The sequence below is a fragment of the Larimichthys crocea genome, chromosome IV (assembly GCF_000972845.2).
Source record: "Larimichthys crocea isolate SSNF chromosome IV, L_crocea_2.0, whole genome shotgun sequence".
Taxonomy (NCBI): domain Eukaryota; kingdom Metazoa; phylum Chordata; class Actinopteri; family Sciaenidae; genus Larimichthys; species Larimichthys crocea.
Window position 1 is genome coordinate 3,863,259 of NC_040014.1, and position 25,013 is coordinate 3,888,271.

General features: G+C 38.8%; 2 protein-coding genes across 3 annotated transcripts; both read left to right on the top strand.

Moving 5' to 3' along the window:
* Positions 1 to 303: 303 nt before the first annotated feature.
* On the top strand, positions 304 to 3,186 carry phpt1 (phosphohistidine phosphatase 1). The gene is made up of 3 exons (XM_010752348.3): positions 304 to 680; positions 2,352 to 2,479; positions 2,719 to 3,186. The coding sequence occupies exons 1-3, from the start codon at positions 515 to 517 to the stop codon at positions 2,809 to 2,811; spliced, it is 387 nt and encodes a 128-aa protein (XP_010750650.1). The 5' UTR covers positions 304 to 514; the 3' UTR covers positions 2,812 to 3,186.
* Positions 3,187 to 3,950: 764 nt separating this feature from the next.
* On the top strand, positions 3,951 to 23,487 carry mamdc4 (MAM domain containing 4). Of its 2 annotated transcripts, none has more exons than XM_019279224.2 (30): positions 3,951 to 4,734; positions 6,758 to 6,850; positions 7,009 to 7,173; positions 7,569 to 7,694; positions 7,793 to 8,026; positions 8,149 to 8,274; positions 9,473 to 9,625; positions 9,740 to 9,843; positions 10,102 to 10,257; positions 11,885 to 11,975; positions 12,067 to 12,180; positions 12,381 to 12,473; positions 12,581 to 12,718; positions 12,828 to 12,967; positions 13,564 to 13,663; positions 13,768 to 13,872; positions 15,317 to 15,451; positions 15,960 to 16,087; positions 16,355 to 16,571; positions 16,674 to 16,805; positions 16,886 to 17,013; positions 17,191 to 17,281; positions 17,529 to 17,678; positions 17,854 to 17,979; positions 18,105 to 18,229; positions 18,493 to 18,595; positions 18,959 to 19,146; positions 19,437 to 19,502; positions 20,101 to 22,259; positions 23,323 to 23,487. In XM_019279224.2, the coding sequence occupies exons 1-29, from the start codon at positions 4,683 to 4,685 to the stop codon at positions 20,116 to 20,118; spliced, it is 3,597 nt and encodes a 1,198-aa protein (XP_019134769.2). In that variant the 5' UTR covers positions 3,951 to 4,682; the 3' UTR covers positions 20,119 to 22,259; positions 23,323 to 23,487. The 2 variants fall into 2 exon arrangements, with proteins under 2 accessions (XP_019134769.2, XP_019134768.2); XM_019279223.2 differs by having other exon boundaries at positions 19,440 to 19,502.
* Positions 23,488 to 25,013: the final 1,526 nt, after the last annotated feature.

Consider the following 25,013-nt stretch of genomic DNA (forward strand, 5'->3'; position numbering starts at 1 on the left):
CTACTACTACCAGGATGCTTTGCTTTCCGGAAGTATGATGCCAGTTATGATGACTACCGGTACAATCGCGTTGCCTTCAGAATAAAATTGGGGATTCTGATTTATTGGCTTGCGCAATGAAAATAGTAAATGGCATGATATTATGAAATGATTAAGTGCAGGAGGGAGGTAGCAAAGAGGCGTATACAGATCTCTTCACACTTCAAAACAAGGTAATGCAGAACAAGCGAGAGAGCAGCCTGCTCTTAAAACGTTTTAGAGTGAAAAGCTACAGTAAGGATTCCGTACAGCTTTTACTTTGAAGGCAGTGACCGGAAGTGTTTTTGTTATTGCTGCATGGCGGAACCGCTTCTTTTGCTGTGAAGTTCATGTTTCCATTCACGTTCACACTGAACTATCACCGTGTTTTAAAGCCGTACAGCCCTCTGTGTGGACAGACACGGAGTCTGTTGGGAAAGTATTCGCCTCCTGTGTGTTGGCCTGTTTGCTGGTGTGCTCGCTGAGCAGCTGGGACATGTGTACACAGACGAGAGCAGCAGCTCTGATGGCTAACATACCGCAGGCGGACATCGACCCGTCCGGCGTGTTTAAGTACGTCCTGATCAGAGTCCACAGCAGAGAGGAGGGAGACGACTCCGAGGTAGATATAGTCCGAGGATACGGCTGGGCTGAGTACCATGGTGAGTCAGGAGCACTGAAACCGGAGAGGGCTGACGGGGTCCATCACAGGGCGGGTGTCCCAGCATATTAGGTCCGCTCAGATACATTGGTTGTATGTCTGGTCAGTTAAGGGAATAAAACACAGTTAGTTGCCAGTTTATAAAACTAATGCAGTCCAATACAACAGCCCTGCAGCAAATCCTTCAAGCTTCAGCTTTCGTTCCTATGTTTTCCATTTTAGAGAGATATTGATTGTATGATCATTCTAGAGAGCCTTTATTAACGAGATATTGATTGTATGATCATTCTAGAGAGCCTTTATTAACATGTTTGGATATCTTCAAACATCAGATTTAGGCTTATTGCCAATTACTTTTTTACGAAAAGCAATTTGTGACATATAACATGTTAAGAAGAAATATTAAAGAAGATATTTAAAAAAACATGTACTAACATACTAAGGAGCATAAATAGAGAAGTTCCAATTAAATAACATGTATACAATATGTTGTTTGAATGAAAAGAGAGGTACAGTTTTGTGCAGGGATGTGCAAAGGTTCATAGTATGTGCAAGATAAATAGATAGATATATAGATAGAATACAAGTATTGCAACACACAGTACAGAATACACTATGTATGACTAGACAGGAGGTGGATAAAATAAAGTGTAATTTAAGTTTAAGGGATGGAAGAACATATTGTTCCATGTAAGAAATGTAAAAATATGCATAAACTTTACATTGTACATTGTGCAATTTGGGTCAGAGAATGAGTCAGTCATCTCTAAATATCAACTTCAAGTGTCACAGAGCCTGCTCGCTCTGCACAGAGGGGGACATTATACAGTGTTATGGCTTCCTGTAGCTGTCCTTTTTACAGTGGAGCAGCCAGAGACTGAATCTGTTTGAATCTGTTTGATCAGGAGTTCATGTGGTGGATGTCAGTTATTAAGGTGGTGATCCAAAAAAAAAAAGGTAATATCTAAAGAAGATGTGCATTATTGTAACGTGAATATATAAATGCAGTGTATTATTAAAAATGCACAATGTGAATATGTTAGCTACGACAGTGTTTTTCATTTATTATAAGCAGCTCTCTGCTGCTCTCTGCTGGACAACACTAAAACAAACGTACAGCACATCATTTGAGATTTTACTCTAATGAGACATGGAAATTTCATGTCATAATGAAAAAGAATGAATGAAGTTATTGAAGATAAAAGGCTAAATCATTTCATCTCATTTAACAAATGTTTCCATTCATTTATGATGCAGTGAATGCAGACCTGTGTTTTGTATTACATTTTATTCATTTGTTTAATTTGTGTCCTCCATACAAACTGCCCAGACCTGCTGTAGTTAAAAACTGTTTATAAGTATACTCATTTCCATGCACAAGCTTTTATCTGAAGTGTAAAACATTATGGTTTATCTAACGAGTCATCAACCTCATCAACCAGCAGATGGAGACAGCCCATCTGCACAACAAGCAGCCACTTGTGTTGATCCATAAACATACTTTGTGGACAGTTGGCCACTCAAACACTAGCTGCTTCTTTCACAAGTTTATTACAAACAAATGTGTTTAAGCCAAATCCAAGCGCAGCTGTTACTGATCCCTACTGCATTTTTCATAGTTTCAAACACAGTGTTTAATAATTGCTCACTCCTCATGGACTTTTTCTTGCAGCTGACATCTATGACAAGGTTTCTGAGGAGCTGGAAAAGGGCGGCCACCTGGACTGTGAGTGTATCGGAGGAGGGAGGATCAAACACGATTCCCAGGCCAAGAAGATCCACGTCTATGGATACTCCATGGTGAGAGAAACTAGCTGAAACCTGAGACAATAACAGCACGTGCTATAAAACTAAAATTCTGTGCTAAAAAAAAGGGCCTAAAAGTTCTGTAATGGCGGCTGAAAATAATTGATGTGTTTGTCATGACGAGTGATGCCTTTCACATGATCATAAAATAGAGTTTAAATATTGATCATTCAAGCTTAAAAGGGTTCTTTTCTAACTCTGATGGAATATTGAAATGCTACTTTTCATTTCAGGGATTTGGAAGAGCAAACCATGCAGTAACTACTGAGAAACTGAAGGCTCGCTATCCAGACTATGAGGTGACCTGGGACAATGAAGGATACTGAACTAAACTTCTGTTGAACACTCTTTCTCCTGGACTGACCGTTGTACTTATCTGTAACCCTTCATGAGAACGCAGAGCTTTTTGATACCGCATTAATAAACTAAGACATACAGCAATCAGTCTGACTAAGCAGAAAACAAGTTTATTTTATGTTAAAATTTGAGTAAGAAAATGGCAAACAATGTTTTTTTTTCCACCTGTGTTGGATGTAAAACAAATATGATTGTCTTAGTGAAATTTGGAAATTCATTGTAAAAATTATAAATAAGTCATCATGACAGTTTTGTAGAGTGACATACATTCACCCATTGACTTGTTTTAGAGTCGAATAGCCTCATAAATCTGACCTAATCATTAAAATATATTGGAAATCGAACCTTAAAAGTTTTGTCATTTATCATCGCTCATAACTGTTTCCTGAAGCCTGTCTTAGTTTCATAAGCGTGCACGCTGTGTTCCTTCTGTTGCAGAGCTGAGTAATGAAAGGGCCCTCCATTGTTGCTTATCTGACCTAACCACCGGAATATAAACTGCTGATGAATGTTGTGGCCTTAGTTTAATGTGGACAGATAAGAGCAAATGAACTTGATCATCTTCTAAGATCAACACTGGCAGTAAATCATCACGTTTGCTGACTTAGTGCCTCTCGATGTTTAACTGCAAACTAAAAACAACACTGACATATCATCACCTCATAAAGTTAAAGACCCAGCGTGTCAGATTTAGGGGGCTCTATTTACAGAATATGACAGAAATTGATTGCATAATTATGTTTTCATTCCTGTATAATCACATGAAAATAATTTATATTTATTATGTTGTTGTTATCACTGAATGAGCCTTTAATATCTGTAGACACCGTGGTTCCACTGCCATCTTTCTACAGTAGCCCAGAATGGACAAACAAAACACTGACTGTATATCTAAAAATCCATTGAAGTGCATTCACAGTAAAGTTACACAGCTTAAATCTTCAACCGCACTGACCACAGGGGCTCTTTAAGCTTAAAGAAGCTTAAGGTTTTAGCTTAAAAATTGTTACTTGACTCAAACCTGGTCATTTCTTTCTGGTTTTTACATTTGGATTCTGAATCTGATGCACATGTGATGCAGTTGTACATTTGGATTCTGAATCTGATGCACATGTGATGCAGTTGTATATCAGCTGTGAAGTGTTGGAGGGCGTGTCACTTTTGGAGCTAAGTTAAACATGCTAAACATGTTTTTGCAGCATATTGGCTTTACTGGTCACAAGACATGACATTGGTCAATACTGATCTTGTTTTCTGTGTACTCCAGTCAGTTTCATCCAGTCATTTGTATTTAGAGGCAATGTTGACCTAAATGAAGCATTTCTGGCTGATGAAAAATCTTTGCTGACACTCTTAATGGAAACATCAGAAATGGCACAATTGTTGCAGATACTGCTGCTATCCTGTTTGATTTGTTAAAAAATATGGAACATGGTGACTTTAACTAAACTTCCATTTATCCGTCCCTCATTTTTAGGACCATGCTGGAATAATGTTTTCCTGTTTTACACATGCCAACACATTATAAATGTACCATGAGACCATCTAGAAAACTGGGCTAAACTAAGTTCCCTTAAGAAGGGCACCCCCAGCTGCTTTTGTTAAAAGCACTTTAAAATCAGGCTTCATGCAGGTGTCCACTTCAGTTATTGTGCAATGCACTATGGTAACTTGTCATAGAGGAAATTGTTTTATGATGGGTTTGTTGCAGTTTGCATGCTTGGAGAATTTAAAGTCCGACTCTTATCTCTCAGAAGCAGAGAGAGTTTAGAGTCCACTAGCAAAGATTCTTCAGGTTGTGTTCAGACCTCCAGACTGAACAGGTGCAGGAGGATAGAAGATGTTACAGCTGAGGAGCTCAGCCCTCATCCTGCTATTGACTCTGCAGTTTGGTAAGAGCACATTCAGACAGACTCCATTCAAATGGCAAGAGTTTTTAATAACACGTCTATGTAGAAATGCTGCTGCAGGCAGATCTGTGGATTACTTTAATTCATCGAGAGACGTGCAAAGTACACAGATGATAGTGTTGGAAAGTATGACAAAAAAAACTTAAATAAATAATTCCAAAATATTCAACTAATCAGCAAAAAAAACACTGAAACTATTTTACGTACACTTTTCCAGGGTCAAGAATGTCGTTTCACACTCAGCTGACATTTATGTTTTTTTCTTTGTTGATCACTTCCACTGTTGTCTTCAGTCTACCAAACCTAGCGGTGTACATCAACGAGATTTGGTGTCTCGTATTCTGTATTTCTCCTCTGAATCTGGGGTTTTAGCAACCAGAGAGTGGTTAACATTCTACAAATAAACATGTAGTGGTTAGGCTATTTACAGTGTTTATAGACTCAATATTCATATACTGTACACATCCACTTCTACTACATGTAAACTAATAATATTTAAGAATATAGATATGTATTTAGTGTTTCAATTTAAATGTAGACTTTTATGATTTTACTCTATATGATGAAAACTTTTATGATCAAATTTAGAGAAAATGTAACTGGACAGTTAAACATTTTTACGTGCTGGCTATGGCCCTGCTCAAAGCTATCAACTTTAATCCCACTTATGTTGCACTACTCATGATTCATTTAGGTGACATAATGTGTTCTTGCAACATGCATTTAGATTGTTATGACATAGAAACAGATAGACAGAATAGATTTGACTTATTGTCCCATAAAAAGGACAAAAACGGTTCAGCACTTTCTCTCTAAACTGGTTTTGTGCTCGCTAACAACAATTCTTTTTTTTACAGTACACATATGTATATACTTACAAAGAAAACACAATTTTAGATTGTGTTTAGACTTAATCAGATCATAGACCACATATACTACATAGACATACTTTATGTATATATGTATACATGGCATATCACTAAACCACAGTTATTCTATTCATAAGTCACAATTCAATTCTGTTTCTGTTTCTTTTTATATTTTATTCTAATTTATATTTCATATACTTTTATATTTATACTGTTATTACCGTGTCTCTTGTTTTTATTCTGAGCCTTTGCAACAAAATTTCGCTCAAATGAACATTGGAAATGTGCAGTTGGTTGACAATAAAGTCTGTCTAAGTCTAAGTCTAAGTCACAAAGTGTTGAGTCTTAATCAGAGACCTTTGGATAGACGGATGGCATTTCACATCCTTTAACCTGATTACTTCCCTCTGGCCTTTGAGCCTGTTGGCATTAGTTGTGCTATAGATCTGTGACTGAAGAGTCCTGATAAGAGAGTTTGAGATTTTATACAGAAGCAAAGATGGAAAGTACTTGTACCATTCTGATACTTAAGGTACTTCCATGATGGGAGGCAATCCTTTCTTCACTTTATTTAACAGAAAAATATTGTACTTTGTCCCCCACTCCTACATTTATCTGACCTCTGGAGTTACTCATTACTTTACTTTACTTACGACATTAATTTGAGCTTAATCTAAGATAAGTTGACAGTTCATTTTCAACCTTAGAATCAGCAGTCGACAAAACAGTAAAAGTGTTTTGCTTTTTGTTTCAGAGGTAAAATTAGGATGTTATGATATCTCATGAAACAGCAAATTATCCAACAAATCAGAGGCAGGTGTTTTTAAAAATGTTTTTGTTCATGCTCCTCAGTCCTGACTGTTGTACCAATAATGATGGTAAGGCACACTATCTCATGTTACATTGCTTAATTATGAAAAAGTATTATTTCTAAAAGATTACTTTTTAATCATAGTATTACAGAGTTTTTTTTTAAATAAAGGACTTCAATAATTTTGTTCTGGGTCAGAGCAAAAATGGCATAATCCAACATTTGGATAAAATCATTTCAGACATTACTGTATATGTTTGACTCATCACTTTTAATATTCTCTATTAATTTGAGTTAACTTTAATATTTTTTTCTGGTTACACAGTGGCTTGTTCTTGGGCTCATCCATGTGAGAGTCCTGAGCGGAAATGTGACTTTGTGTGTGACTGTACTGATTGCAGCGATGAGCAGGACTGTGGTAAGTTTAAACATATTTCAGACATATTTTCAAACCTGAGTTCTCTGTTGTATTATTGTAATTTATTCTTATCTTTGCTTACAGAGATCTAATTATAGACTTTTTCATTATTTAAATTATATCTACATTAAAAAGTTAATTATTATTTCTTTATCTAGGCTACAGAGGAAAAGATTTTGTGTGTGACTTTGAGGACGTAGGAATGTGTGGATGGACTGACCAGTCCCTTAACGCAGCTGTGTATGGCTGGGAGAGAAATCAGAGAGGGGACACATTGCCCGACAGCGGGCCGTCCTCTGACTACACCACTGGTACAGCTATAGGTAAACACTCACTACTTTTATACAGTGTCTCATTTATTCAATTATTGTTCAATTTACTCAATCAGTGAATCGTCACCTTGGAATTTCCAAATTCATGGTTCACTGTGGGCTTGTTTCTCATTATAGGTAATCAATCGTTTGATAGATTAGTGCAGCTTTAGAAATGTAAATGTGAGATTACTTGAAAAAAAGTGCTATAATCTTGTAACAATAATGATTCTTTGGACAAAACTAGCTCTCAGTTACCACCAACATCTCCAATTTGTTCAATAGTTCAAATGTAAATTGAAACAAAAATTCCAGTTCAGTCTGATAATCACTTAAGAATAAAATGGTACCACACATGAAACGTCAGTTTACCAACCTGAAATGAAACCATATTTTCCATCACACAGGTTCATTTATGGCAGTGAGTGCAGTGAGTGCAGAGTCTCTCAGTACTGCAGTGTTTGTCTCTCCAGAGATGAACCAGTCTTCACCAACTTGTCGCATTCGTCTCAGATATTTCCTGTGGGACTCAGGTAACGACCATTAATACAGCTTACAGGTCATACATTCAAACTTCGAGCTTTAATTATCCCAGCGTGTGACCTACCAATAAAGTATTTGTGGCCCATAGGTGACACAGGTCTTGGCTCCACACCCTTGTGGGCATCTGTCCTTCATAATGACTTTCGTGAGGCCATAGTGTGGCGTCCTGAGGTCACCAGTGTCCGTGGCTGGAGGGAGGCTACCATCTTTCTGGGCCGTATTCCAACAACCTTCCGAATCTCTCTCAACTCACAGCGCTCTAAGGGGAGAAAAGGAGATGTGGCTGTAGACCATCTGGAGTTTCTGGACTGTGCTCTTCCCTGTGAGTCCTTCAAAATGATCCCATCCATGTTCTGTCGTTCTAGGTGTCCCACCTGCAATAAATTATAATAACGAATAAACTGATTGTTCTTTGTTTTTCATTTTCTCTCCTTACTTGATCAGTACAAACCCCTGGTGAGGGGTGTTCAGCAAACATGAAGGAGTGTAAGCGTGGGGGCTGCGTGGAGATGCGGCAGGTCTGCGACGGCACCGACGACTGTGGCGACGGCACTGATGAGGAGGGCTGTGGTGAGAAATCATCTGAATTATAGCAGAGAGCCTTCTAACCAAACAGTACTGTGAATATGTAGCAAATTGTCCAGAAGGTTAAGGTTAGGGATGTCTCACTACACAAGCAAAGTGCAAAACATAAGAGTATATGATGACTAAGACATGAAGAGTGCAGAGATTAAAAGGACAATTCAACCAAAGTAGTATATTTTCTGATCACCTGTTATATTGATTTTTTTTTTCTTTCCAAAAAGTATGATTCAGACACCAATTGTATAGTTTACATTTGAAATAGTTCGGACCCCAAAAGAAGAAGAATTTCAAATAGCGTTAACCCTAGACCAAACTTCTTTTTATAGCAGCATGCCTGTTAATTCCAGCTTTTTATAAACATTATTGTGCACTTGACACTTGGTTTTTATTAAGGAGCTATAGAGTTGATGCTAGACGGATTTTGTTACTTTTGGAGACATATAGACTCTTTCCCCCACTTCCAATCTTTATGCTAAGCTAACCATCGTTGGCTCTTAGTGGTCCTCAGCAAGATTTCATTTGTGGCCCCAAAACACTCTTAGTGCAGTCAATAAATTGTACACATCGCTAATAACTGAATGACCATGTGCACGCCCGCAATAGAGATGGACAAATCAATAAATATCAACTCTCTTACTTTCTTTGAGGGTAAACAAGTAGTCCACACAGTGTAAACAATGTAAACAGGTCCAATGTAAACACGTCCAATGTAAACACGTCCAATGTAAACACGTCCACGGCAGTAAGAGACTCTAATAATGAGAATGAGACCGGGTTGACAATGTCTGTATCAAAGTGAAAGTCAAGTTTTAAAATGATAACACAACTCTGTGACGCAGTCAAAAACCATTTGGTAACTGATGACGTCACCAAAGACATAAGAATGGCATTGATCTTCTCATCTAACTCTCAGCAAGAAAGCAGTTTCTCAATACAGAATCTCTGCCACATTTGCTAAGCAGAGATTATGGATAATAATAAAACGTACACCTGAATTGTGTTAACAAACTGACCACGGCTGTCATTTCCCTGACTCTGCACCATGTTGTGAAATGACCTGACTGGTTTTGTGAAATCTATTCTGGAGATGTAAAATAGTTCTTTTGTTCCCACAGATTTTTTTCAAAAATAAAATAAAATTCCATACAATCCTTACAGTCCATTTTATCCCATGGTACGTTAGGGTTCGATTTCTGTGACTTTGAGAAGCACTGGTGTTCCTGGGACTGGAGGTCAATATCCCCACTGAAATGGGTCAGGATGACCCAGGAAAACTTCTCCATCACGGATCCTCTGAAAGGACCAGGCAGGGATTATTCCAGCAACAGTGTATCAGGTATCATGTTCCGATGAAAGCATCCTTCTTGTTTTTCAACATGGAAAACATACTGTTGTTCTGTTATATATAAGTTATGTTAATATATAAAGGATCTCATTACTGTTATTGCAGGTCACTTCCTATATGTAACCGTCCCTGATGGTGGTCTCAAAGCTGACTGGGCAGCTTTCCAAAGTCATGTCATTGAACCCACCAATAGTTCACATCCTTGCAAGGTGATTCCCAAGCTGATTTTTTCATCAGTCAGAGAGCCTTTTTTATTTTATTTTACTCTAATGCTTCAATTTCACAGTAATTTATATAAAGTCAGACTTAACATATAATGAAACTCTTCAAAACTGAACATTTAGAAAGATAGTAACAATGTAGAAATGTACTGAAAAAAGGCTCTAGCATATAAATCATCATTGTTTGTTGTTGTTGTTGTTGTTGTTGTTGTTGTTGTTTTCAGTTTATAAATCTTTCTACTGTAGATGGTGATGTACACTCACCAGTTTGGACCAAGGTCCGGTGGTCTGACGGTGCTGGTGGCAGATCGTAAAATCTACCCTGTGTGGGAGAGAGGCGGTGCACTAGGTGATGTTTGGGTGAAAGCAGAGGTGGAGATTGTCACCAACTTCCCTTTCCAAGTGAGTATTTAACCCAAGTATGCAGTCTTTAAAAAAAAAAACAGTAACAGGACATACAGGAGAAAGAAACAACACAAAACAAAAAACAACAAAAAAAATCCAATCCAACACCCTACTACATAGTTATATAGCCAGATAAGTCCCTGTGGTTGTCAGGTGATGTGACACTGTGCCAAGAAAGGTCCCCATGTTTTCTCAAACCTATTTTGTGTATTGGGTTTGTACATATGGAGTTTTTACATCTGTATAATAAACAGCATGTCTTTCAGCCAGTGTGCAAAACAAGGGGGAGTGTTAGACTTCCAGGTCAGGAGAATAGGTTTCTTATCCACCAACATTCCTATCTACCAAGCCATCTGCACGTTGCCTGGTAGTTCAGTAGTCATTACAGAGCATCCAAAGATGGCCAGGTCATGGTTAGGCTGAATGTCTTTGGAATAAGCTAGCGAAAGCCACTCAAAGATTGCAGTCCAAAAGCTATGCGGAGTTAGGCAGAACCAGAATAGATGTGCTAGTGATCCCTCGGCTAAACAACACTTGTCACACACAGGAGACACCGATGGAAAGATGTGGTTTAGTTTTGTTTTTGAGTCTATGAATCACCTTATACTGAATTAGCCTGTAGTGTGAGTTAATAGAACAAGAAAGAACCTGGGACATTGCCTCTTTCAGAACTCTGCTGATGTCTCTGAATTCAAGTCGCTGGCCCAGGCATCCTTAATGTAATCTAAAGAAATAGTGGTGGTAAAGCAGTTCACAAATTTTGATACCAGCTGCTTCGCGTCTGGAGGGAGTAAGAGATTTTCAAGAAAAGGATGAGTGGTAGGGGTGAATTCAAAGCGTGGGCAATTTTCCTTAGTTTAATGTCTGACTTGAAGATGTCAAAAGAAATGGGAATTTGGAAGATTGAACTTAGTCCTTAATTGAGTAAAAGATGCAAATTTGCCATCAATGTACAGATCTAAAAGTGTTTTAATACCCCTCTCTCTCCAGACCTTAAACACCCCATTTAGTAATTCAGGTCTGAATGAATGATTTTGACATATTGGAGCATGAATGGAAACACTAGGAGTCTGGCAGGCCACCTTTATCTTACTCAATATTCACAGAGAATGCTTTAGGGTAAATTTTGTTTAATTGACTTGTCTATCAGGGCAGAAGCAGAATATATAAGGGCAGGAAGTGAAGACTTTTTGACCGCAGAAGCCTCTAGCTGTAACCATGAAGTAGCCGCCCAATAGTAGGGTTTAAATAGGCAGACCAAGGCAACCCTTCTACTTCTACTACACGTGGAGTAGAGCATTAGCAATACTAGATTTTTTAAACTTACTACATTTACATAGCTACAACTACATTTATATAGACACAGAATAAAACAACCAATATTCATTTAAAACAAACAAACAAGACAAAAGTGATCTTTGCATGGTGAAAACTTGAGTGGAAATTTGAATCTCAAAAAAGATGCTGAGGTGAAAAACTTCAACCAAATCAAAATGTAACAACATAAAGTAGAAAAACAACATGTGACTGAACAATCACTGAAGCTTCCACTTCAAAAACAGTATAATAATAATTATAATTCTAATAATTTTTCCACCATCTGTTGAATTTTCTGTCATTGCAGATTATTATTATGGCAGCAATCAGAGACTTTTCATATGGAGGTATCGCTGTGGACAACATTGTGTTGTCACCTGAATGCCGTCCGTCATCTGGTAATCCTTCTGTCTTTTTTGTAAAAAAGTCAAAAAGATTTCTCATGTGCAAACACTGATGTGATAAATTTTACATTCTTTCCTTAAACAGGGAATAGCACCTTGGAAAAGTTTCCTAAGCCTCCTAAACACCCGTGCACTGAACCAGACAAGATTTGCGATTTCACACCGGACTGTAAAAAGGAGGAGGATGAAGCTAAATGTGGTGAGTCTGCTCATCCTGTTTACACAGCTTTACTTTATCAACACATTTTATTTTTTAAATGAGTATGCTGGTCGGCCACTTCTCATGCACTGAAATTGTAACATAAAAGTAAAAATGCAATCATTGTTTCAAAGTTGCTGTTTGTTTTTTTATTTCAAAACTGATTTTGAGTAAGATGTCTCCATGTTTCCTCTCTGCAGGGGATTTCTCTTACCCGGAGGGCAGCTCAGGCTGGACTGACAGCAGCATTGGGAGTCAGGGTTGGGTGCTACATAATATTCCCACACCCAAAGGTACAAATACTTGTCATCACAATACTTAAATGGTGATTCACTAATATTCAACCATTTTAAAATATAACAAAATACTTAGATATTTGTTTAATATTAATATTTCATAGAGGAGTACCTGTATGTAGCCGAGGCCCCAGGCCAGCAGCTGACCGAAGCCCAGACACGGACCCCTCTCCTGGGCCCCTCCGGCCCATCCTGCAGCCTCAGCTTTGATTTTGCACTGACTGGGAATTCAACTCACATTGGTAACTAAATGAACTTGTTTTCCGACATGTCTTCTTTTTACTACTTGCCTTTTCCCAGGACACACAACTCATCCTTTAATTTCACTCTGTTTATGTCTCTCTGCTGCAGGTGAGCTGTCCGTCAGGGTGATTGACAGCTTTCTGGGCATACAGCCTAAACTGTGGGAGTTCAGTGGGAAGACAGGAACAGAGGAGGAGGCGTGGCGGCAAGTCAGTGTGACTATTGGTGTCAGAAAACATCGCTTTCAGGTCAGCTTGTTTTTTTCCTTTTTTATTTTTATTTTTTCAGATAATTTTTACAGTTAGACTTACAGATTTGAGTCAGTGTTCTCTAAAGGAAATAGAGGTCGAACATTTAGGCTTATAATCTGTTCCATGAGGTGCAATTTCATTTTCTTTCAGCCAAACAAAGATAGCAACTAGTAACTAATATTTCATATTTAACTAATATACAGCATATTTTCCACACGAGATTAAACACAAAATTTAATTTAATTTGTTTTCTAAACTTTTGTATACTGATGGTGCCAAAAATATTTTTAAACAGTTTCACAAGTGTGGCTGCAAAAGAACAACAAAAAAAAGATGAGTGAACATGTATTATTAACCATTATAACCCATTTTTTGCAGTGCTAGGATAATATATAGGTAATAATAAACTAAATATGAAAATAATAAAATAAATTAATAAAAGTTCCGGTGATTCTTGTAGCAAAAAGACAAGCAAGCAAATAAGGAAATACATCATTTCTAGATGCCATCATCACTTGGTTGAACTATTTAAAAATCTACTTGTTTTATGATATTGATGAACTCTTTTGATTTCCTTGTTTTATCTTTACCAGCTGGCGTTTGAGGCTCGTGCTGTGAAACTTTCTGCCTCAGACAAGATTAAAGTAAAAAACGTTCACTTTGTCAGCTGTTATAATTTCCATGTCCCATCAGGTAACTCTATTTACATTATACGCACATGATGTTGTGTAATGCATACACTCACATTTTACACTGAAATGTCTCAGTGCTTTGACTTATTTTGGTTTATTTTTCAGCACTGTCATGTAACTTTGAAGTTGGACTTTGTGGATGGTATCAGGACAAAAGTGACAACTTTGACTGGACAGTGCTCAGTGGGATGGACCACACCACGGGGATCAGTAAGATCACTTAAAACAGTAGATACTTTACAGTACAGCAGTGATACTCAACTCAAGGTCTGTGGGCCAAATGTGGCCCATGATAGGGAGCCGGGTGACACTCCAGACCATTTTCAAATTCAAAATGAAAATAAGCTGATTCACACAGGATTTGTTTATGCCCATTAGTAAATGCTCTGTAATGTCACTCAGTGTTTACTTAGGAAGTGGCATATCTGTGCAGTGCACAGTAGCATTTGTGCTGGTTTCTGACCTGGTTTTGCCTCTTGGGGTCGAAAGTTTGAAAATGGGGTTGACAAACAGGCAATTTAATGAAAAATGGACAGATAAATTTGCCAGATAAATATCCTGAACCCCTGTGGTTAATTTGCCATATGACAGTTGCCGTATGAAAAGTTGCTGATATCAGGTGTTATCACGGGTCAAAACATGCCAGCTTCAGTGTAGCGTTCCTGTCTGCTAGCACCACAAGAAAAGAGAAGATTACGACTTTGATGTCATCTTATACTTTTACATCAGTGATCCTAATGTTTATTCATGTTATCTGATATATATTATTAATATTTGTTTATTATCCGTGCCTTGGCCAATAGGACCCGAGGCAAGAGGCAAGCAAGTTTAGTATAAGACACTCACATATTTTCTTAGTGTCACTGGTAGTTACCAGTGTCTGTTTGGTGTTTATTGGCCATGATGCCATCCATTTAAATGATGTTATGCATGTAATGAGTAATATCTTGCTCATAATCCACCTATATGCTAACTGTTTGAAATGATGAGTTTTTATGTCATATTGTGCACAGTTTTGTGCTTTGCCATACATTTTTTGAGAATTTAATAATCAAGCCTACTAAAACCTCAAGTCACTTCAATGTTCATCGGCATGAGATTTCTTATATGTGACATTTGAGATGTTATTCTAGTCCTAACAAACTCAAGGCTGCAAGCTATTAATAAACTAGTAGTCACTCTGTATCAGGGAGGAAAGAATGAAAACACACTGACAACAGAGCTCCATTCTGAAGAAACTTAAGCTCTTTTTTACTTTTAAATTTACAAAAGACTGCAGTTGCATCGCAAGAATTTTACAGACATTAATGCCTAAACATTTGCTTTTAAATGTTTTTACATTTATATTTGCTGGAAAGAGACTTCTAAGCCAACACTTAAGACTCACCTGTGACTTGCAAAACAATAAGCATTAATATGACCTAATCATTTCAAACTAAATTGAGGTAAATTTACTGGCACTTAGGGGATCTTTGACAGTCTGTTAGCAGCAAATATGCTCAACACTATGAAGCTCATGAATAACATCACTCATAATCACATCCAGTATATTATAAGATGATATAGTATATGGTATGGTATGGTATATGGACAGTATATAAAGTGAAAAGCCTTAAAACTTACTTAAATTCCTCCTTTTTCTGTTGATGTCTAGACAACAGCCTTGCTGTGGACATGTGGAATCCTTCTCTGCGTGGTGTGTTTGGGCGCTTAATTTCATCCACACAGTCAGCAGGTCCTACAGGTCACTGCCTGTCCTTCTTTTACAAACTCTATGGGCCAAACACAGGTGAGGATAAGACTGAACCGAATGTGAAATTACAATAATGAAATAAAGGTCAAATAAAGGTGTGTCATATTTAGGGATCGGTATTTACAGAATATGGCGTAAATGGAATATAATATGTGTAACTATGTTTTCATTAGTGTATAATGACCTGAAAATAAGAATTAGAATGAGACATTTATATCTTCCACATAAGTTCATCATGTTGCACCACCATGTTTCTATGGTATCCCAGAATGGGTAAATTAATCACTGGCGCCAGACAGGGTGTTTTTTGCACATTTTACAGCCACTGTAGTATTTAGTTAACACTAGGAAGGAGAGGGTGAGGCGAGGTGGTTGCAATCATCAACTACACTGCTAAATACACCTTAATTCTAATATATGTATGATTAACTGTCTCAAAATGGCACATCTGTTGTTTGAAATGAAAATATGAACTGATGGAAGTTGGAAATGATCTGATATCTCTCACTTTCTACCCCATCCTCACCCTACTGATCCCGCCCAGGTGCTCTGAATGTGAAGCTGTTAGATAAACACGGTTACGAGAAAGTCCTGTGGACCCGTAGCGGAGCTCATGGCAACATCTGGCACGAAGCGCACTGCCCGGTACCACACCAGATCACAGACTTTCAGGTATGGAATAACTCCAGTGAGCCTGAAATCATCAAGCACCTTTTTAAAATTCATGCAATGTCACAGATGTTTATGCTTCATGTTTTATATGAAAAAAAAGTGAGGGAAGTACAAGGGTTAAATTGTGTGGTTTGGGATTTTGGATAACTTCTATCTCCTTGTGGTCAAACAAAATATCACGGCAGCTTTCAGAAGGCCATAAACAAATAGATAAGAAGATAACTTTCCTGTCCTACTCTCCCTTTCTGACCTTTGACCTCTCACTAGCTGATGTTTGAAGCTGTTCGCTCTGGCTTTGACGGGCGCATTGCCATTGACGATGTATCATTTGTGAGCAAACAATGCACCGTGCCCAGGATGTGTTCCTTTGAAGGCCAACGATGTGGGTACAGCACCTCTGGGACAGCTCACTGGCTCCACCATAGCAGATACACCACCTCAATGGATGGACCAGACACTGACCACACTCTGGAGACAGAATTAGGTGAGAGAGAATCCCATTAAATAATAGTAATGCTTGAATTTACATGGCAGAAAACTGTGGAACAGTGAATTGTGATCTTCCTCTGCCTGCTTGGTTCCTTAGGCTTCTACATGATGGCTAACACTGGAGCCAACATCCTTCCTCCTGGTAAAACAGCTGTCCTTACCTCCCCTGTTCACCAAGGAATTACTAAGTGCGTCCATTTCTGGTATCACATAGGAGGAGAGAATCCTGGTAAGATGCCTTTACACACCAAAACACACATAGAAATGACCAAAAAACAAAGTATACAGTAACTGTGTACACTTCTGCAGGTTCTCTGACATTGTATGTGAAGCTGTTGAAGGGAGAAAGAGTGAAGATCTTCTCTAACAGTCTGGACCAGGGAGACGTCTGGCGTCATGGCAGCGGCAACATCTTGGATAACCCTGTGGACTGGCAGGTACAGTTTCTGTTTTGTAAATTTAAACATGCCTCTCTATCTCAGAGATACATTTAAATACCTTTAAAATCCACACTTTCCATCTCTCCAGCAGAATTTGACCCATCATCACTTCATGCAGGATTTCATGTGTATTGTTTAGACCAAGATAACGTGGTGTTTTACTCTGCTCTGCAGTTGGAGTTTGAGGCGGTCGGAGCTGGAGGAAAGAACACTCATATTGCAGTTGATGACATCTTCCTTTCAGCTCACCCATGTGAAGATCAAGGTTTGTATCAGCCCAAGATATTTAGACTAGTGCGCAGGTACATGGTACAATTTTGTTTGTTTTTGTTATTATTCATTCAAATCTTTGTTAAACCATTGAGGTTTCCCACATTTGCATTGAGTTGGTGAGTTGGAGTTATAAATTAGAATTAAGGGCAAAACCAAGAGGAAAAAAGAAAAGAAAAACTGTTACACAGAGGTTTGTGATTATACAGTAATGTCTATTTTTACTCTGTTAAATACCTCAGGTTCAAAGTGCACTCTGGAGAATGGGATGTGTAGCTGGAGCAACACTCAAAATGTCAAAATGGACAAACTGGACTGGGAGCTGACAAGTCCAAAGGCAGAGAAGCACTACTCCGTCCCAGCTGAAGACAAAACTCTGGGCACAGAGAGAGGTAAACCAGAGAGAGGGTTAAGATCTTCACACTGAGAGTCAGGAAGCAGAGAGAACATATTTTGATCATTTTTAAACATAAAACTGATTTTATGAGTTTCTTTATCCACTAACATGTTTCAAACATGGACATGGAATGAAATGTGTAAAATAGACTTCCCTTTCATTTCTGCCAGGTCACTTCCTGTTCTTTCCAAGCAGCAACCGGACGGCAGTCAAAGACAACGCTATGTTGCTGAGCCCTCACCTGCCCCCGACCAAAGGCACTTGTCTGAAATTCTGGGCCTACAAGCCAGACTCGTGTAAGGATCAATGTCCTAAATGAACCTTTGTGCTCTAGTTGCTGTATCCACATGTTAATCTCACTGTGAACCTTTCAGATGTAGTCTGGATGTGTGCAATGTATTTTGTAACATTATGTATGCAGCCGACAGCGAGCTGAAGGTGTGGAGGCTGTCTAAAGGTCTCCTCTATCAGCTGCTGGTGGTGAGTGAACTGAGCGGACCGTGGAGACGCTTTGACGTCAACATCACCTCTACTGAGGAATACCAGGTCAGACTCTCACTGTATATACTAATATAGTGCTTCTAACACTTAACTGTAACATGATGTTATGCTCTGTGTGTAAGCCTCTTCCACAGCACAAGATATGGTGGTTTCAATTCTGCATATAACTAAATGTTTTACTTTGGACAGCAATGATGGCAGTTAAGAGAAGTTTTATTGTTTAGCTGAGTACATTTCAACTTGTATATTCAAGTTTCTTTGACAGGACTGACCAGTATTTGCTGTCGCCTTGTCCTTGTGGTAAGCAGATTGCATTTGAAGGAATCAAAGGCGTATCAGGTGCTGTCGCTCTGGATGACATTGAGTACACCATTGGAGTCAACTGTGCTAAGATGATCACAGATGTGAAAGGTAAGATGTGCCAGTGGTTTCTGAAAAATAATAATTATTAAGTAATTGTTGGACATCTTGGGAAATATATTCACCTTCTTGCTGAGAGCAAGAGGGGACGATTGATACTACTTCATGTCTGTACACTGTATAAGGCTACAGTCATCAGTAGATTAGCCTGGAAGACTGGAAGCATGGGGGAAAGGCAGACTCAGAAAATCAGCCTACAAGCACTTCTACAGCTCACTGATTAACATTTGACTTATTGTTTGTTTAATATGTACAAAAAACAAACAGTAAAAATTACACATTGTGGTTTTACAGTAATTGGTGTCACTCTCGCTAGTAAAACCGGAAACAAAATGTTTTCCATGTTCCCTGTAGTTCCATCAAAGCGAAACAACGCGGGAGGGATTGCGGCAGCCGTCATCGTGGTCCTGCTGCTGATCGCCACATTGATTGCCCTGCTGGTTTACTACCTGCGTACCCGATCGGGACTCAACCCTGTGCCATTTTCATCATCTTCTTCAGATACTGGTTTCAGTAATGAAACATACGAAGCCGACCTTACAGTGAGTTATTTTGACATTCAGACCTTTAACAACACTTTAAAAAAACATCCAGTCAGAATTGTGCCATGAAGAATAATTCTGGTTTATTACACCTTGTGTCTCATGTTTATGGGATCATGCCCTAGTGATGTTGTCAAAGGAATAAAGTAAATAAACCAACCACTTATCTACCTACAATCCACAGTGCAGATGACAAAAGACAATTACACATTGTTAAAAGAAACGAGTAGCAGATTTTAGCAGCATCTTTTCTGCAGTGTGTCTGATGATAAATCATGTGTTTATTTCAGCAGGACCATATGTCGGTTCCACCAGCACAAAACCATCCAATGGAAGCCGGCTTCAATGATGTCTCTGTGAGTATAGAGTATTAAATATTATTTATCACTAGTGTTTGGGAGAAAAAATATTCAGATACCCAACATTATTTACACTTCTAAGCAGATATTAAGCAACATGGTGCCCATTGGTGATGTTGGTGAGGTTTCGCTCCCCGTCAGCATTTGCCCGTACTCTGAGCTCACAGTCCACTAACAAACTGAGCTAACATTAGCTAGCAGCAGCTGTAGTTAACTTTACTGTTGATTAGGAAATTTTGTAGGTAACAGACTGTTGATGAGGAGCAGCCGGAGGACATCAGAGGGAAATCAGAAAACATTTCCTCCATAAAATATGATCCAGTTTCACCACAATAAGTGACACAGTTGGTGGTGTGTGACTTAGTGCCATAAAGCGTGACGTACTTCTCATACCGAGTATGATCAGTCATTGCAGAAACAGGTGGACAAGGTGCAGAGTGGAAATGATATGATAGATGATAGGTCAGTGTAGCATCAACATGATTTAAAGTCTGTTATTTTATGAAAAAAAGTTACACAATATTGGTTTAAGTTATCACCTTGAATGGGCCATCTCGTGGACAGATTTTGATCAACACTTCTTGTGTTTCTGCAGATCGATGGTAACGCGTGAGGCAGGAGGGGCAGTAGTCCTGCCACATTAAGGTGGCTTCGTATAATGAAGGGGATACCACAGCAGAAGAACTGCTTGTTTCACCCTTACATGACACACAAACACACACAAACGTACCTACATACACACACACACACACACACACACACACACACACAAAACACTGATCAAGTCCTAATTGGTGCAGCTGCAAGTCAATTTAGTAGTCACAGGTAGCCTGTGGAATCTGTTGTATAATAACTTCTGTGGTCTGGATGAGCTTTGTTAACTTGCTCAGTAACAGGTTATCTCAGCTTTAGCTCGGAGACTACACATTTACAACAGGAAACCTGAACTGGGGGCACAGTTTACCAGGGAGTAGGGTCTAATGAAAGACACTATGGAGCTGCATTATGTGAATAACCTTGACTCGCATAAAGGATCACATCTCTGATCTGTCTCTGAAAGTTGTGGTCCAGTATGTGTCAGATTAAGTGGTTCTATTTACATGAAATGGCATAAACATTATGTTTTTCTTACCTTAGAATGAGCCTTTTTATATCTAGAGTTGCATTTTACATTTTTCAGGTACAATCCCCCCTTAGTTTCCTTTAACAGATGAAACAAACGGGTGAGTGGATGCCGTTGAAATCTCCAAATACACCGCTAGTTGCCACAAAAAACTCTAAACGCCTATTCTTAAATATGGTTAAAGCCTTAGCTAACAGTTGCAAGCAGACAACGAGCGATGTGAAGATTTATTTAAGATTGAAATAGTATACCTGTAAACACTGTGCTGACATATGTTCAAGTGAACATATTCACAGCCACTGTCCTTAACTCTTCGGAGCAGAGGGTGACATGAGGGGGCTGCACAGCAAGATGCTAATAATTCTACACAGTGGACCTTTAAGAGAAAGGAAAGAAGAAAACAGACATACATAAAAGGTGTAAAAGTTCTAAAGGAAGGTAACATAATGCAACTGATTGTAAAAAGACTTTTGGACGAGTATATTCTTTTGATCTGTTGGAAGTTTATTTTCATTCTGCTGTGAAACGAGATATAATTGACCTCTGATGATCAATAAAATTCAAGCTGAGCATTGAAACATTGGTATTGGTGTGCTTTTTCACTCATAAACATTTGTCCTCAAAAGAATAAAAAAATCCTCATCATTATGTTTGTTTGTTTGTTTGTTATGGGTGTTTTAAAGTCACATTTTAAATGTGTCGAAATGAGTGCAGAAATGTTCTTCACCAGTGTCAATTAACTGACCTTTAACTGATCCATTAAAAAAATCAACTATCTTCTGATCATGCCCTCATATATAAATATTTTCTTGCTTTTCTGTTTAATAATTGTATTTTTATACTTGATGATCAGACATGGGCTTCAGCCGATGAGCGCATACAGCAGATTTTACAATTTTATTTACATTTGAGACAACAGAGTAGATTAGTAAAACTGATATAATCAATGGAAATGCAATCAATGCAAATAATCAATGGTTAGATGATGAATGGTAGCCTAAAGCAGTCATGCGTACTCCTGACTGGTCGCTCCCTGCACGGCTCTGATATGGTCAAATGCCTCGTTCATCTTTAGGAAGAGGGGATGACGACATCATGTCCTTAGCAACGGTCGCGTCTCTACGGCAACATCCTCCGATGTCCCCTCTCTGCTGTTGTCACCGTGATTCTCAGCTGTTGTCAGTGAGACAGAGGAGAGGAAAAAAATCACCGTTTTCACTCGGATGAACTGATGATTTAGGAGGATGGAGGGTTGTCATGGGTGGAGTGCGGGCGACCACCGCAGCGGCAGCAGCTGGTGTCTCGCGACCTGAGTGCCTAAAGTTGGAGTGAACAAGAGGCAACTTGGTCACCGAAGACCCTCTCCTCCTCATCATCATCATTCAGCATCCCTCACCCTGCAGAAGATCGCCAGCCTGCTCTGTCTGGCGGCTGTTCACTCTCATCTGGACCGATTTTATCTGCACGACCCGGTTCTCATCCAGCGGCGCGTGCGGCTGAATGGATCCCGCCGTGCTCATCTTCCTGCTCTACGTGATGATCGCGCACGAGCTGGTGTGCGGCTGGATGCAGTACCGGAGACAGAGCGCCAAGCCCCGCAAACGAGCTGCTGGACCTCTGCTGCGCTCAAGGTGTGTGTGTGTGTGTGTGTGTGTGTGTGTGTGTGTGTGTGTGTGTGTGTGTGATCTGGTTTGACATCTGGATGTAGATAACATACCAACATGTTTAGGTAAATATGGATTCACTGCTGTTCTGAATTAAATTATCTGAACAACTGAGACATTTATGTTAATTAATAACCCTTAAATTGATATCAATCAAAAAAAATAAATAAATAAAATAATTTTAAAATATAATAATAAAATAAAATATTTTAAAAAGCCATGTACTTTCACCAAAACAAAACAGATTTTCAAATATATAGAACTTTATTTGAGCATGAACACATATATTCAAAACGATTCACTTACTAATATTTCTTCCTGTTGCTTTGGACTGTATTTCATGGCTTTGTTCAGTTAAAGGGACTTGCTCAGCTGTCATCATATACTGTATGACCACGTGTTATCACGAAGTTTAATAATTTGGACTATGTTACTTGAGGCCGTCCGAGCAATTTTCATCTCCCCTCTTAAAAAAACAAAAAACAGTAAGTGATTCTTGAGTTCGAAGCACATGGCAGTGCATTTTTCTAACACTTATGGATAATCACAATTTCCTGTGCTAAAGGTGATGAGGTTTGATAGTCTGAAACTTTATCTATATGTAAAAACCCATTGATATTTGGTAAATGTGGTCCTTCAATGTTCCCCTAACATTAAAAGACTCTTGCATTAGTGAGGTCACACAATGACATTTGGCATGCTGTTCCCGGATGTGTGAATCTGGCATCTGTCAATTTGAGCGTGTGACCTTGTGCATGTGCATGTATGTGTTCCAACAGGTGCCAGCCTGGATGGGTTAAATGCGGAGAAGTAATTTCACGTTCAACGTGATCAAAGTTTCTAAAAAAAAAAAATAAAAAAAATAAATGATGGCTTAAGGGAAACTGGAAAGAAGCTATGCATTGTCTCTGTTTGTTGCCCCACCTGGAGTCTGATGTTGGTTGAATGATTTTCTGATATGAAGTTGCGTCATCAAGTTACTCAGGTTGTTCCAGTATTCTTACTGCAATCACCTGTACTTCCTCCTCAGTGTCCAGGTGTGTCAGGGAGCCTGGAGGGCTAGCAGCCAGTCTGTCAGGACTGACAGAGGAGGGAGGGACCTGAGAAAGAGTGGTCGCATCGTGAGAAAAGCCTAATGAAGAGAGAAGGCAGACATGGATTAACACTTAATAAACTGGATTTAATATTCAAGTGACTTCTGAGTGTGAACTTGTTGTTTGCAGGCCTGATCTAGTTTTACCTTTCATTTGAAATGCACAATGGGGCATTTGATCCCTCTCCCAGGACGGACAGACGTGCAATAGATGTCACGTGTACAGAACAAATCAACACAAACATATTGTATAAGTACAATGAATGATAAAAAGACAATAAATTACAATGAATGATAAAATGATTACAGTAGCAGTGGAACCTGTGATAGAGATAGAGAGACACAGATGCACATCAGCAGTAAATCATTAACTAGCTATAAACTGTAATGGAGATATGGTAGCAATAATAACAGTAATAATATATGCAGGATCACAGCAGCAGCCGAGAGAGAGCACAGAAACTCCGGGGAAGAGAAAATAGAAAATTCCATAACAAAAACCATGTCAGCAAACTCCATGTTTATTATTTCAAGATGCACCATGCAATCACTATGTTTCCAGCTTATTTATAGTTAAAGGTTAGGCCTTGTATTGCTTTCTGTGTTTGAGATCAGTGTACTATAAAATAAAAAGGTAATAAAATTTAATTGCTTCTGGCAACCTTTTAAAATGACATTGATACGATGTATATGTCTGTCACTACTGGGTGACGGAGAAATAACGCCTACTCCCAAACAAAGAGCAGCTATACTGAACATAAGGTAAATATTACCTGAGAGTCCTATAAGAAGACTCTGCAGCCACGCAACCAGCTCTGCAAAGTTGTATGGTAGTACAGGTAGTATGAATACACTGCGGTTAGCTCACTGTTAACTCTTCGCCTGTTAGCATGCAAACATTTGCACTAAGCACAAAGTACAGCTGAGGCGGATGGGGGTGTCATGCAGGTATTTGGTTGTAAGATCCAGAGTCAAGAAAGTTTGCGTTTTACTTATTTCACTTTAAACCCATTTTGATCAGGTGATGACGCCAGAGCAAAAAGTCAGGGGGACACCAAAGTCAGCAAGATTAATCATCTGGGGACCATGAATGCACAAAATATAATGGTAATATATTTCAGTCTGAACCAAAGCGCTGGCCTGACCACTTTGTTAGCATGGGTAAAATAAATGGGCCAAGTGACAGCAGAATTTTCTGAGTGAATTGCAACAAGTTTAATGAATATGGCTCTTCTGTCCTCTCAAACACCCCAAAGTGAGTCTTATAGTCTTTATATATCAACAGAGAGGTCTGTCGATTAACATAGTGTCTGGGACAAAGGTTCTCAAAAAGTCTTAATAACATTCAACAGTGAGCACTCAAGATTCTCTTGCCTGAACATGAGATATAATTCATTCCTGTTTGAGTAATTTTTGTACACTGACAACTAAGTAGCAAACTATAATACCAACCTTAACTCGGCATTGGTTTCTTTGCCACAATAAAGGATAGGTGGGGTGCATAGAAAGGCTTTCAACCATAGACAATACAAAAACGTACGGCCTTATCCATGACGTCATTGTCATTGTCATTGACTCACTTTGTAGCCAGCCTTAAGTGGCTATTTGAGGACACCATCCCCCTCCGA